Source organism: Leptonychotes weddellii, chromosome 10 (genome assembly GCF_054177405.1).
Source record: "Leptonychotes weddellii isolate Sample4059 chromosome 10, ASM5417740v2, whole genome shotgun sequence".
Classification (NCBI taxonomy): domain Eukaryota; kingdom Metazoa; phylum Chordata; class Mammalia; order Carnivora; family Phocidae; genus Leptonychotes; species Leptonychotes weddellii.
The window spans coordinates 27,860,672-27,874,732 of record NC_138378.1 but is presented as its reverse complement, the minus strand read 5'-3'; the positions used below and the strand labels follow the sequence as shown (position 1 = coordinate 27,874,732).

At 50.5% G+C, this 14,061-nt stretch overlaps 1 protein-coding gene across 1 annotated transcript in view; it reads right to left on the bottom strand.

The window, feature by feature from the left end:
- Positions 1-13,631, bottom strand: part of CDS2 (CDP-diacylglycerol synthase 2) — a 29,695-nt gene extending 16,064 nt beyond the window's left edge. Inside the window, exons 1-5 of the mRNA XM_081833198.1 lie at positions 13,572-13,631; positions 5,903-6,039; positions 4,565-4,661; positions 3,705-3,802; positions 1,646-1,785 (exon numbers count right to left, since the gene is read on the bottom strand). Coding sequence (XP_081689324.1) covers positions 1,646-1,785; positions 3,705-3,802; positions 4,565-4,661; positions 5,903-6,039; positions 13,572-13,616 — 517 coding nt within the window. The 5' untranslated portion in view covers positions 13,617-13,631. The remainder of the gene's footprint in view (positions 1-1,645; positions 1,786-3,704; positions 3,803-4,564; positions 4,662-5,902; positions 6,040-13,571) is intronic.
- Between the last annotated feature and the right edge of the window lie 430 nt (positions 13,632-14,061).

Here is a 14,061-nt window from a genome sequence, read left to right as displayed (position 1 = left end):
CATTTCCTTTAGATGTTAAATGGTCTTTTGGCCAATTTCCAAGCAGTGCACAATTCCAAAGCCCAGGGGAATAAACCTCTTATTACAGTAAGAGTCAGAAGCAAAAATGGACTCCTTCAAGACAATCAAAGGAAGGCAATATTTTTAAATCTTGCAGACTACACTCAATTTAGAACACTGTTCACCAGATAGGAACATTTTGATCCTAGAGCAGGGGTCAACCAACAAAGTTCAGGCCAGCCACTTGTTTTTATAAATAAAATTTTACTGAAACACAGCCCGTTTGTTTACATATTGTCTGGGGTTCTCCTTTCATGCTCAAAGGCAGAACAGAAGAGTTGCAACAAAGAGCCTATGGCCCTCAAAGCCTAAATTTTATCTAGACCCTTAAGAAAAAGTTTGCTGACCCCTGTCCTAAATTATAGGTTTGGCTAAGGGTGGGATCTATCTAGTATGGAGTCAGGGCCTTACATCTCTCACACTGACCCACATGGTGGCAAAATAAAAATAAAAATAAAACCTGCAGGCCCCCACACTCCTCCAGGAAGGAAAGAGACTTCTACCTGCAAGAGTGGCTGGGCCCCTCAAACACAGCCCTGCCCAGAAGAGAGCATGTGGCTGGCTATTCCAGACCCCTGGTCTCCCTCTGTGAGTGGGGGGCAGTCTCAGGGTCTGAGGCACACTGACTATGCTCAACAGCAACAGACTCCTTGGCAGTGGATTTTCTATTTTAATGGCCAGGTGTCATTCACAGAGCCACGTATTGCTATCAAGCTGATCAAAAATAGGTCAGAATGAAATTTAAGTCAGAACAAATTTCTCCCGTGCCTCAAACTGGCTTTGAGGGCAACTATGACAAACACTAGCATTAACACTCAACACTCAGGTAGGCCTGAGTTTACATTGACAGCCCCTCACTGTTTGTCAACTTTTTTTTTTTTTTCCAAGATTTTATTTATTTGAGAGAGAGAATGAGATAGAGAGAGCATGAGAGGGGAGAGGGGCAGAGGGAGAAGCAGACTCCCTGCCGAGCAGGGAGCCCGATGCGGGACTCGATCCTGGGACTCCAGGATCATGACCTGAGCCGAAGGCAGTCGCTTAACCAACTGAGCCACCCAGGCGCCCTGTTTGTCAACTTTTAATGTATCTGATTAAATCCTCCCAGTACCTCTGCTGTTTTAGCTCCAGACTACAAAAGAGACCCAAAGATTAAGCACCCAGCTCCTCTGAAGTCACAGAGCCCTTTTCAACACGGATGGGTAACATTTCCACCACACTGCAATGTCCCTCATGCGGCTCCTCAGGTGACTCCCCTAAAGATAGCTGCTGGTTTTTGATCACACCGCAGAATCTCTGCCAACAGGAGAGTCAGGACTGGACCGTGCTATGCTGTCCTCCCACGGAGGCTGGGACACAAGGACGGGTGGCACAGACTGCAGTCCCCACAGCCACTCAAGGCCCTGGGTCCCATTTCTTAGTCAAGAGCTGCTATGACTCACGTTTAAGGCAGAGCCCTCAGCTCTGCTGCCCTGCACAGTTGGACTTCACATCATCAAAACCGTGCATTCACCAAGAAGTTCCCCTCCTTCTACTCAGCAGACATACAAAAACAAGACAAACACAAGAAGAACTGCTGAGTGCCTACCTATTAGGTAGAGAGTAAAGGAAATGAACCGGTGGTATTTACTGAGAATCCGCAAAGGCTCCTCTCTCTGAACCAGAGTGAAGAAGTAATCGGTCACCGTCTCACCATAGAAGAAGTAATTTACACACAGGAGAAAGTACCTGTAAATGGAGACAGGTCACTGCCACGGGGAGCACATGCGGCCTCTCCTTTATAGTGGGGCGGTCAGGAAGCCCCAAGGATCAGACCAGCAGCCCACCCGCCCCCTGCGCCCCCGGAGGCAGCTTGCTAGGGACAAGCCAACCACGGTTCCCTGTTCACTGGGGACCCTGTGGCTGAGAAGTTCATCTGGAAATCTGTGGCAGCTTTCACTCACTCTCCATTTATCACAAACTTAGGACTCAGTTTTTGCTTCTTTTGTAAAGTTACCACACCTGATCTAAGAACACTCCAACCGTAAGATGACCTTCCAGAGAGTGGCTCATCCCGCCTCCTCATCCTATTTCCACTCTTCCAGGAACCCCCGCACACCTATCACAGTGGTTTACTCTGGCTTTGCCACCATCTGCTTCGCTCCTGTCTCCCCCGGCCTGGGACATCCTCTTCGCTTACCCGTTTTGTCACCCGTTGCTCAAATACCATTGTCTTCATAAAACCTTGCACAACCTAACATGGTACCTGCCTCCCCCCATGTTTATTTCTATAATATGCAGTGTTTGGTCATTTCACTAAGCAATTAATTATGCTCTGTCTCAGAGTATCTCCCTCCCCGAAGCCTGTCTCTGACAAATAAACCTCTCACCAGCATTAATTCTTCATTTGTTTATAACCTGCCTCCTCCCCCGAGCTCTGGGAAGGGAGAAGCCATGGCTCATATACCTTTGCAGCCTCAGTGGTGCTTCGGAGTGCGGGAGCAAGCAGGCCTACTCCACATACTCAACTGGATCCTGAGGTAGGAAAGAGAATGGAGAGCTTCTCTCTTCCATTTTCTTTCTTTCTCTCTTTTTTTTTTTTTTCAGTTGTGGAGGTTCAAGAACTCTCATATTGGATTTGTTTTCTGTTACATGAAAAACACTCCCTTTGGTCAGTGACCACAATCGAAGGTCAGACATCCTGAGTGTATTAACAAAATTTAAAATACCGCTTGCCAGCTACAGAACAGCCACAAGAGATACCTATACTTTAACCCAGGTGGCAAGCACAGGCCCATGTGGAGACCACGGGGCAGTGTGAATGGCTGGCTGGTGGGGAAGCAACTCTGGGAAAGATGTGTCCAGCCCAAGTCTGAGCATGTCAGCTCCCTTGGCCATGATCAAGTTGCTGGGGCCTGAAACACTCCTCTCAGGCTGCTAAGGCATGGAACCAATCCCTGCATCCCAGCACAGAAGGTGAGAAGGGTCCATATCTACCCCAAGTCCTCTTAGCACCACGCAGAGCTCTGCTCGCGTGTCCCCTGAGGACATTGCAGCCAATAAAGCAGAGTGTCAGATCAGAAAAAAGGATCTCAGACATCACCTGGGTTACAGGTTTTGATTTTGTTTCTGCTTGAAGGCAGCTGAGCCCTTTTCTAGGAGAGAGGGAACAGAGCTTCTCTGAGGAGCCCAGATCCTCTGCATTCAGGCTCACTCCTGTCCACTCTGGCCCCTAAGGCACCTCCATCCGAGGAATGAGGGCTCCAAAGCCAACTGACTCGGTCTCAACCACCTGTCTCATGGACGAGGAAACCAAGTTCTAGAGATAGCAACACCAGCACTGACAACCTACAGATGACTCTCACGGGATGCTGGGATAGAGCATAAAAAATATGCTGGTCTAGAAGTGGGGGCCACTGTGCAAAGTCTGATGAATCCAAATACCAAGGCAAACGTGCTCACACATGCACTCAGTGTGGGAGATTTGAGACCCCAGGCAACTACTAAACACCCCTCACAGGCCAGCCACATAAAATACTTGGGTCTTAAAGGTGCTATGTGAGTCAGTGGCCATCACTCCCCACCTATCCACCATGACTGTAAATATCTACCACAAAACGCTTGTCATCCAAATCTGCTAAGGGCCCCTGTGGGGCTAGAGGGCTTACCAGCTGAGGGTTCTGAACCAGGGCAGGTCATAGGAGTGGTAGACGTTGTAGCCAATAGTGATAATCTCATGGAAACACTTAATCTGAACACACATCACCTGCAAGACACAAAAGAATCAGAATACTTGCTAATTCCCCAGTTCTTACCATCTTTGGAAACAGAAACCCGCACACGGGTCATGGGCCTTGAAGAAAAACTATCACATTTAAGAATGTCAGTCCTACACTGACTCTGCTCTCCTCCTCCTTTCTCACTCACTCTGCACCCCTTTGGCAGTGCAGTCCTTTATGTCACAACGAGTAGATCTGAGAAATATGCACCCCTGAAGCTTCAATTAACTTTTTATTGTTGTACCTCCCTGGACTCAATCATTATCTCTTCCCCTTTTGACTTTGAATAGAAATACCTGAAAAGCCCCAACTGCTTTGCTCAGCAGTCAGCCGCTAGTCATCTGACCCTGTCCATGACAGCAGGAAGCCTAAGAGAGCAGTGCTGCGGACTGGGATTTTTTAAATCAAAGTCCTAAGCCCCACAGTGAGGCCCCAGGGAAACAAGAAACAAAACAAGAGAGTCACAGAGAGTCATAGCCGGGGTCACAGGCTAATCAAACAGCTGAAATTATAATATCCACTTTTAAAACGAAGAGATATCTTTAACCACACACAACTGGCTGGTGCCAACACCCCTCCAGTTGGCTCCTAGAAGGGGAGAAGTCACAGATACTCTTAAGGCAGATGTGGTCTGAGGAGCCCGGACTCCCACTGATTCCCAGAACCAACCCAACACCTTACACTTAAGACGATGGATCCTGTGGGAAAAACTGAAGGCAAAACCAAAACAGCATGCAAATGGCACTTACAATGATCATTAAAACCATTGGTCCCAGGTAAATGATGATGAAGAAAAATGCAATCATGGCCAAAGTCAGGATGCCTCTCACCCACCAGTTCTTCCATCTAAGAGAAGAGGGGAAGGAGAAAATACGTTAGGAGCCCGGAAAGAAGCAAAGCACAAACCCAAGGGGATGGCTCTTTCTGGGAGGAGAGGTCAATCCCTTCCAGGAGCACCTCCTTCACCTTGGCGGAGGTACTAGCCAGATGCAGGCAGAAGTAGGGCAAACAGAGCCATCACCTCACCCACACCAAACTCAGCAGGTGCTCCAAGGCCTACAGAAAAATACACCCAGCTTGTATCTTAACAAAGGGATCAGGCAAAAGTCCTGAGGGAAATGTGGTACCCTACTTCTGTATCTACTTGGATGGCTTCTATGGCTCTCTATCCAAAGAAAAAACAAAGCACATTTTTCCGGCAGCAGAATCCTACATCACTCTGCCCCTGCATCTTTATGGTGAGAACAACATTAACCAACGATAATAACAATCACAAAGATGCATCGGGCACTTTTATAAGGACTCGGCATATATTAATGCATTTAAGCCTCAACACTACTAACGTTTACAGATGAGGAAATGGATGCACAAATCATACAGGTGTGACGTGGTCAAACTGAGATTTGAAGCCTGGGAGTCTGGCTCCAGACCCCATGCCCTTGACCACTGCACAATACCACCTTTCAAAGAGACACATGTGTGCGAGACACACATAGGAACACCTTCAGGTAACGTTTTCGGGTCTTAACGTTTGCATTTTTAATCTGCTCACATAGCCAGTGTTGGAGGACCAAAGTCTCAAGGGACTAATATTTTAACCCTGGATTCACCCGAGTTGGGATTTCTCAATTCTTCTGGGAGAATTTAAGGAATGTGGAATGGATGTGTGTGGGAGAGGGAAAACTTTGACCTAGAAACTTGGGCTCCTCTGTGAAAAGCAGCCCGTCTATTAGTCACAAACCCCTTCACATGTGGCGTCAGCAACCTTGCCCACCACCACCCCTTTGTCTACACTTTCTTCCTCCACGGACTACTATACCTCTCAGCCCCGCCGACAGCACCCTCCAAGGGCCAGATCCTTCTAGGCTCTGCTCATAGTTGCCAGTAAGTACTAGATTACATTCAGTGGAGGCCTGAGCAGAAGCAGTGAGACTGGCCACTGCCGCTAGGCAGGCCCACCCTGCACACTGTGATAGCAGTGGGCTCACGTCACAAGACCGCAGGCTGTCTGAGGGCTCTGGGTCTTCCACGGCCCTCGGACCTGGAGCAAGGCCCTCGCAAGCATCTGCATCATGGAGCCAGGTTACCTTGAAGACAAGTTGGAAAGGGCCCTGTTGAGGACCTCTGGGGTATCATCTGCAGAGGTTGATAAAGGAGCAGCTTCCGCTCGGCTCTCACTGTCCGATGCAGTCTCTCCATCTACCTTTGCTTCTGACTCCAATTCCTACACGGCAAAAAAAACCGATGAGGAAAAGGTCAAAAATGCCTAGTAGGATACTGAGAAGTACATGCCTGTCATAGGAAATCTGTGGGAAAAGACCCCCCAACAAGTTTTGAGGACCTGGCACAGTCAGGTGACAGAACAGATGGGACTCACAGCGATCCCGACACTGTTCTGACATGTGCCGAGGTGGCCAACTCTCTGCTGGAAGCGAGGCATGCATCTGTACCATGGGGGAATGAGGAACAGCCACAATCTGCTCAATCCCCCTTGCCTTACCGGGGGCAGGGGAGGGGACAGTCCAGAGGAGGGAGAAAGGGGCTCTTTTGTATCCAAAGCAAAAGGGGAGGCAGGCCTGAAATTCATCAGGACCTCATTCCTGACCCTGCCCTTGCTGCCAGGCTTAGTGCCTAGAAGGGTCTGGCTGCTGGCACCAGAAAGATGCATCCACCTCTAAAAACCCCTCTCCACCAACACCTAAATCATGCAGCAAAGTCCCTGCTCTGCCACAACATGTTTGGACTCTCAGTGCCCCCAGAGTGGCCTGTGACTTTGGCCAGGTTCTCAGAGAAAAGCTGGGTGTGCAGGCTGTTGTCCCCCACAGGACTCCCCAAAGTCCACAGTGTTACTTCCAGACTCCACAAGAGCACACCATGAGGAGGCCAGCCCCAGGCAGTGTGGAAGCTACACAGTACTGCTTATTAGAGTCAAGGCTTCACCAGGACTGGGGTGCCGCTGTCCTTTCCCTGCCACGCAGCCCTGGGCACCATCGGACCCTGCGATGTCACCCACAGAGTGGCCATCCAGCCTCCGGCCATGTTAGAAACTCACCCTGCTTGCCAGCCCCTGCGAGGGGACCAGAGTCATGCCAGCAATAGGCTCTCTATCCAAAGTACCAAGGGCAGGCTGCTCTAAATCCTGGGACCTTACTACTCAGGGCATTTATCTCTTACAGGAATTTAGAACCACTGCTGTTGGGGAGAGATGGAAGAGAAATCAAATCACTTCGAATTAGAGTCAAACAATACTGCTTTGTATTTGCAGAGCTCTCAACAGCTGTAAGAATGTTTCCCATACCTGTTGTGAACCTCAGAGAAGCTCTGGAAGGAAGGGAAAGGAGACAGGAAGATCCTTATTTACAAATGAAGAGACAGAGGCTCTGCGAAGTTCAATGGTGGGCCCCAAATCTCCTATTAACCCAGGTCTTCTGACTTCTCTGTGTTCATCCCACTATCCTTTTACTTAAGCATCTTGGAATCCACTGTTTTTCTGACACCCGACACTTTACTAGTGAGGAGCCTTGGTTTGGAGAAGGGGTGCGGCTGGGATGGACAAGAAGCTCCCATCTCAGGGGATTTTCCTGGACCTCAGGCGTTCCTCCACGCAGATTTCGAGGAAACATTGTCATGGATGAAATCCCCAGAGGGCAGCGCTGTGACTGCCAGGCAGCAGACAGGAGGGGCACCCTAGCACAGCTGGGCCCCTGGGGTACCCTAGCACAGCAGGGCTTTGAAGTCAGGCTGGATGTCGATGGCTGGAACGCGGGGCCTGGACTGCGCACAGGCACGCCGTCTGGGCCCACCATGATGTTCCAGGTGACGTCGTTGCAGCAAACTGGAGACCAGGTGATGAATTTGGGGTTGGTCCTGAGCGCAGTGGCACAGTCACTGGGGGCAGGCAGAACAGGAAGGTGAAGAGGAGTTGCACCTGCGCGCCCTTCACCTCGCACTTCTCAAAAAGGACGGAGGTGGGCTCGAACCCAACGCTGGGTTAGATGTGCTTGAGGGAATTCAGGATGTCTTTGTTCCTGTCATTCTCTCAATGCCTGAACTGGTGGCACAAGAAGCTGCTGCAGCGCGTTCATCTGGGTGTAGTCCAGACCCCTGTGCCTCAGTGAGCGGCACCTTAGCCCGCAGGGAGCCGCAGGGAACCGCAGGGCACCCAGGCTCCCGGGTCCCCCCGCTGCCCAGTGCACACAGAGAGGGCGGACCCGGAGTGTGGGAGTGCGGGGCTGCAGCCGCGAACACAGGAGTGAGGAGCTCAGGCTGGGGACCCCATCTTACTTTTCGGTAAGAAATTCAGAATGAAGTAAACTAGAAATGGCAAAGGGATGTTTCAGCACATCTTCAAAGATTTCGTTATATATGTGTGCGAACACAAAAAACGGTCACTTTTTTTTTAAGTTGAGTAATTTGAATTTCTCTAAGAAGTACATGAAATCCAGCACCATTTCATGTTTATTGGTTGTTTGGATATCTTCTTTTGTAAAGTGTCTATCAAAGTCATTGACCATTTTTCTACTGAGTTTTCTGCCTTCCTTTGGATTTGTAGGAGCGTCTCATACATTCCAGCCTTAAGTACACTGTGTCGCTAATATGTTCTCCCAGCCTCCTCTAACCCCACCCCTCTCCCAGTCATTCCTTCTCCTAACCTTCTCCCTCTGGGCACTGGCCACAGTGCAGACTGACGGGAAGATTTTTGTAACTGTCTCTTGTTCCCGAAAGACAAGGACCACCTTTTTCTCATGACCTCCCCATGCCTGGTAGAGAGCAAAATACTTACTAATGGATGGAAAAATGATGGAGAGAGGAAGCCAGGAATTAATTCTAGGTGTGGTAAAGAGCTACCCAGCCCCTGACCTCAGGGAAATAATAGCTCTTTCTATACTAACTTACAACTGTGATAACACCACAAAACAGAGGGCTTTAACTAGTGTAAGATTGCTAATAAGGGGCTTTGGTGAAGGACCTATCCAGATGACCTCATCAGTAGGATGAGAGGCAAGAGCCTTAGCTTCTGACGACAGGGTCACCGTTCCTTCGGCTGCCACAGCTCAGCCAGGGGGCTCTGGACAAGCCACGCAAGTGCCTCTGTAGTGCAGTGCCCTCACCATATCAAACGGGCCCAGAAAGAGTCCTCCTTCCCTAAAGAGATACAGCCAAACTCCCATCCAGGGCTCTGACCTATTCCAGCACCCGAGAGGTTCTGAAACACAGCAATGCCTCTGGGATTATCCCTCTCCAGTTAGAGTGAATGAAGACTGAGGCATTCAGAAAAGCTTTCCACTCTTGATGGTGACATTAACACCCATACCCCAGTGGCAACCATCAGCGCTATGAAGTAACAATGCTGCAGGATTATCTAGATCTGACGCCTAAGCCGAGGAGCTTCAGCATGTGAGCACCTGGGCCCCACCAAGGCCTCGCACAGATGCTCACCAGGAGCATCAGGAAGCCACACGGACTGAGCTGGAGCCCAGCAGGGGAGAGGGCACGTATCCAGCCACAAGCACATGCACACGCACACACACATGCCCCAGCACAAGGTTATTTTTAACTTATCCATCCTGTTGTCAAGGAGACTCACAAAGGCTGCTGGTTTCCCCAGGCGAGGAAGGGCAGGAAGGAGCCCAGGCGGAGCGCCTGCAGGGGAGGAGCAGGGAGCTCCAGCTCGGTGCTGAGCCTCTCTGGCCCTTCCACATCCTTTTATGAGCATTAGCCCAGCACTGTGTCCTGCAGTATCACCCTATCCAACTCCTGTCCTTCCTTGCTAGAAGGGGTGAAGGGAAGAGAGGTATCCTGACGCAGAAAGTAGTACAAGAGACAGAGAACTATCTATAGTTCTAGATGCTATAAGGGCTGCTTGGGTGGCACAGTCAGATAAGTGGCCGACTCTTGATTTCGGCTCAGGTCATGATCTCGAGGTCCTGGGATCGAGCCCTGCATCGGGCTCCACACTCAATGGGGAGTCAGCTTCTCTCCCTCTGCCTCTTTCTCTCTCTGTCTCAAATCTTAAAACAAAACAAAACAAAAAAAACCCTCTAACTATTACCAAGATATCAAGGAGCTTGAGATGAACAACTAAGAAATGAAGTAAATACCCTAAAGGAACAAGCCTGACAGAGAGTAACTTTCTAGGTTTTAACTGCCTCTTAAGCAAGTAACCCCAGGGTCCTGGGCCTGATGCAGGTCACTGAATAAGCATCCCCCAAGCCCTTACCTGGACGCACCCCCCCGAGCAGGAGACCAGCACCTACCCGGACAACCACTCCCTCACAAGCTGCAATGGGACCCAACACGGAGGAAGGGCAAATCCTTGTGCAAGGGGCAAGGGCACAGCCCAGAAAACGTGGACAGGGAACAGGCACAACAGCCGGCTCTCTGGGCTCCTGACCCCCAGTGCCCCGCTCCCCAACCCCTGGGTGTAGATTTCACAAGAGAACAGGCCAAGGGAATAGAAAGTGAAGAGAACTTGGAGGCTTATGGTGTTCGGACTCCTTCCCACCCCATAGGAAAAGGCCTTTCACTTGGACTGCTAGGACTTCCTCTTCGGCTGCCTATGCCTGAGTAAAAGCAGCCAAGTGCAAGCGGCAGCTTCCATCATGGGCAGGGATGCCGAGGGGCCAGGGGCCTGGAGCCCAAGTTCTTGCCCAGAAGAAAAGTGGCACATGCCGGACCAAGAGTCGGAGGTGCTGAGAGGTACACTGGTTTGCTCCTCCAGGGGATGGCAAGTTTGCCAGACGCAGAGGATGAGCTTCTGCAGGAGGAGGCAGCGGCCAGTCAGGGAGAGCAGAGCCCAGGGCCCAGCTCTGATACTCACTACACTCCCCGGAGGCCTCCGATCTCTGGTGTTCCCAGTGGAGAAAGGATCCCTTATCTTGGACGGCTGCTAGAATGATCAAATGCCACACCGATGAAAGTCTGTGAAAACTATAAAGGGGCTGAAGAGCAACACTGCCACCCCCACCCCTCAGTATCCTGACGACGGCACACAGGACAGCAGCACAGGAACCTTAACCGCCCCCTCTCCAGGCAACCGGGGCACCCTTCCCAGGGAGGGCGGAGTGGGAAGAACGGCGGCTATCAGGACCTATTGGGGCCCGTGTGCTCACCAGTTAAGTGAGCTCGGCATCGGCCTGCCTGCTTCCTCTTTCATGCCTTCCATTCATCCAATAGGCAGCCCCCCAACTCAAAAACGATCCACTCCCCAAAGCGACTGTGGAATGGGGAGGTCTGACACACAAAGGCAGCAGCACGGACTAGTGCTCTCTGAAGTGGGATGTGTGCGACACAATCTGCGGAAGTGCGGGAAGAAATATTACAACTAACTTCTATTTATCTCCTTTGTATTTTCTTTCCTGCTCATGCTTTATACTGGGCCTACCAGTACACGTGTATAACTCAGTAAGTCCGTGCAAGCTGGGGCACATGGCTCAGCACACACACGTCGGACTCGGCGGTGTCTCAGTGGTCACAGGCTCCTTGTTTCCCACTGGGCTAAGCAGTGCCTGGAACATAGCAGGCACCCAAAGACTTGTTGATCTAATGAGTTAATGAGAATTCTACTTGACCTACCACAGACCAAAGCATCCAGACTGCACTGAGTGACAGAACCCACCATGATTTCCAGCTCGCACGCCGGGACCCAGGCCCCTGCCTCCCCAGTGGCCCTCACAGCAGGACCAGACTAGTCCAGTCCCATTCCGGCCCCCTCCCTCCCTGCTGGGAGGGCAGCAGGGAGAAGCTGCTTTGCTGCTTTAAACTGTCTCAGCCCAGCTCCCAGGCAGTCCCTCCCCTTTCAACCCAAAGGCCCAGATCAGAGGTTAAGTGGAGCATAGCCTATCTCTGAGATTCTATCTCAGTCAACAGCCATCCTCTACAGTCCCTTAGCCATTCCCCAAGGGGCTTGATGCTGGAGTAAACAGGAAACAAAAGAAATTTCAAAAGGAAAGAAAAAAGCTCCCTCCTAGGCCCTCCTGGTTCACTTAGACCCCGAAGGGAAAGCAGAAAGTCTGACTGATGACGGACAGAGGGAATGTCCTGGGTACCAAGGGCTCAACGAAGACCTGTTGACATTTTTGGAGAAACTGTTGCTCGGAAAGGCTTCCCCTACTAGCCTTCCAGGGCCCCTCTATGCCCACAACTGCCCAGAAGCCAACCCTAGCCCTGACATGAGGCTTAAAACAGCACAGCACGGAAGCTTTCCTTCAATGGAAGCAAGAGAAGGCAGTGAGGGAGGGCCGGGGGAGCAGCGGGGTGGAAAGGGAAGCTCCCTGTGGTTGAGGCCTGGCTTTTCCTGGCCTGGGGAGGGACCTGCACTCACAGAGCTCATTTTCACTGTTATTCTCTGGGTAGAAAATCCTACCTCTTCCCACTCCTTCCTAATTCCATGTTTCCCGAAGGACTGCCTTTGGCTTACAAAAGCTTACGAGGCTCCCTTTTGGTCCTAAGTTGGTGTCGGGATACACCCTCTGACCTTGTTTCTCAAGACTCTACAGTGACACCCACAAGTGGCTGATGGTCAGAGCGTAAGTGTGGCTGTGGCCAGGCTACCCAGGAGCCCTTGACATTGTATCCACCAGACTCCGGGCAGAGGGTACTCACCCTACTCCACACCCCATTTCTTTACCAGATGCCAACTCAGTTTTGTACCTTGCTAAGGAAAACATATTAATATTCTGTTCATGTTTGCCCATGAGGGGCAAAAAACTAGGGAAAGAAAGAAAGTAAGTGGTAGCATCCACTAGGCTCTTCTCTTTTTCATTGTCAGGGAAATTTCATTAAAAGGTAGTGCTCAGGGCACTGGCTGGTTCTGCTTCCAACAACTCTGACCTTTCCACTGGCAATGCATTGAAATTCATAAGTTTCATTTACTCGGTGAATTATGGAATTCACACAAACTATGTTTTGCGCTGCTTTAGATGCAAATCGCAAACCTTATCCTGGAAGAAAGTCATCAGGCTGAGCCTAACCTTTCTGCTAAATGTTGGGCTTGCCATCTTCTTAAACCCTGTGGCCGCTGCCAGGACAATCCACTCCCCCACTTACAGACACATCCCCAGGAGAGAAATTGCCAGAAACAGGTTTAACCTCAATAAGAGTATCAGAGACCTATGTGTCCCTCTTACTAAGAAAGTCAAGTAAGGGGTGTGTGTGTAGGGGTGTGTGTGTGGGTGGGGGTGTGTGTGTGTAGTGTTAGCAATAGCAAATATTTCTAGCTTTTTCTAATGTTAATCCCATTTGACAAGTTCACTTGTTTAAACAAAAGATCAAATAAGAAAGAGAAGTCCTACTCTGAAAGTTCACAATCATCCCCCAATACAGCCATACCCTGTCCTCCAAAGCCTCATATAAGCCTCAGTATGACCTATAGAAAATGCATTCAGCTACTCCAGATGGATTGCTTCACCAAAAGTACTTCCACAGGTGAATGCACTCCACACCAAAGGGTTCCAGAGAAAGGACATGAAAAGATGCAAGCGAGGGGGACTCAGCTTTTAAAAACCCGACTCTGGCTATGAACCATTTCACCTCCAGACAACACCATTACAGGGGCCTTTGCATACCACTGATGGCCACAGGCCCAGACAGGGCTCCCTCGGAAGGACAATCGTTCCCGGGACAGCTGCACTGGGATACACATGCCCAAGTGCACACCATGCCCTTTGCTATCACCTCCTCTAAGACCTCACACCACTGATCTTTCTCCCTCCCTCTTGGCTCCTCCCCTCCCCCTCATCACAGGCCCTTACTTACAATCAGGTAAGCAGGCTCAACAATAAAAAGCTTTTGACAGCTCATCCACCCAACGCACTTTCTTCCCTACTTCACAGGTGAATCTTTGGCAAGAGCTATGGACAATCCACCCCCTGTCTGACTGCATCATTCCCCAGCCACAGCAAGCCACCTGCCTGCCCAGCCACTCTGCGGCAGCACTCTCCCCTCACCACAGACCTAATCACTAAACCCACAGCACTCTTGTCCCCCGCCTCGCCTTCACTCAGGCAATGCAGAAGACACACCCTTCCTTTGCTTCCACGCAGCACATCCTTCCCAGGGGCCTCTCTAGCCGGGCCTTCTTTAGCCAGCCTTCTCCTTGGCAGCTTCCTCTTCCTGCCTCTTAATTTGGGGGTTCCGAAGGGTTTCTTCTGAGGCTCTTGCTCTTTACTACCCACTCTCCCCAAGTAATCTCATTCCCTCTGCCATTCATCCAAATGTACTAGATGTCTCCCCTTGTCTCCCACAG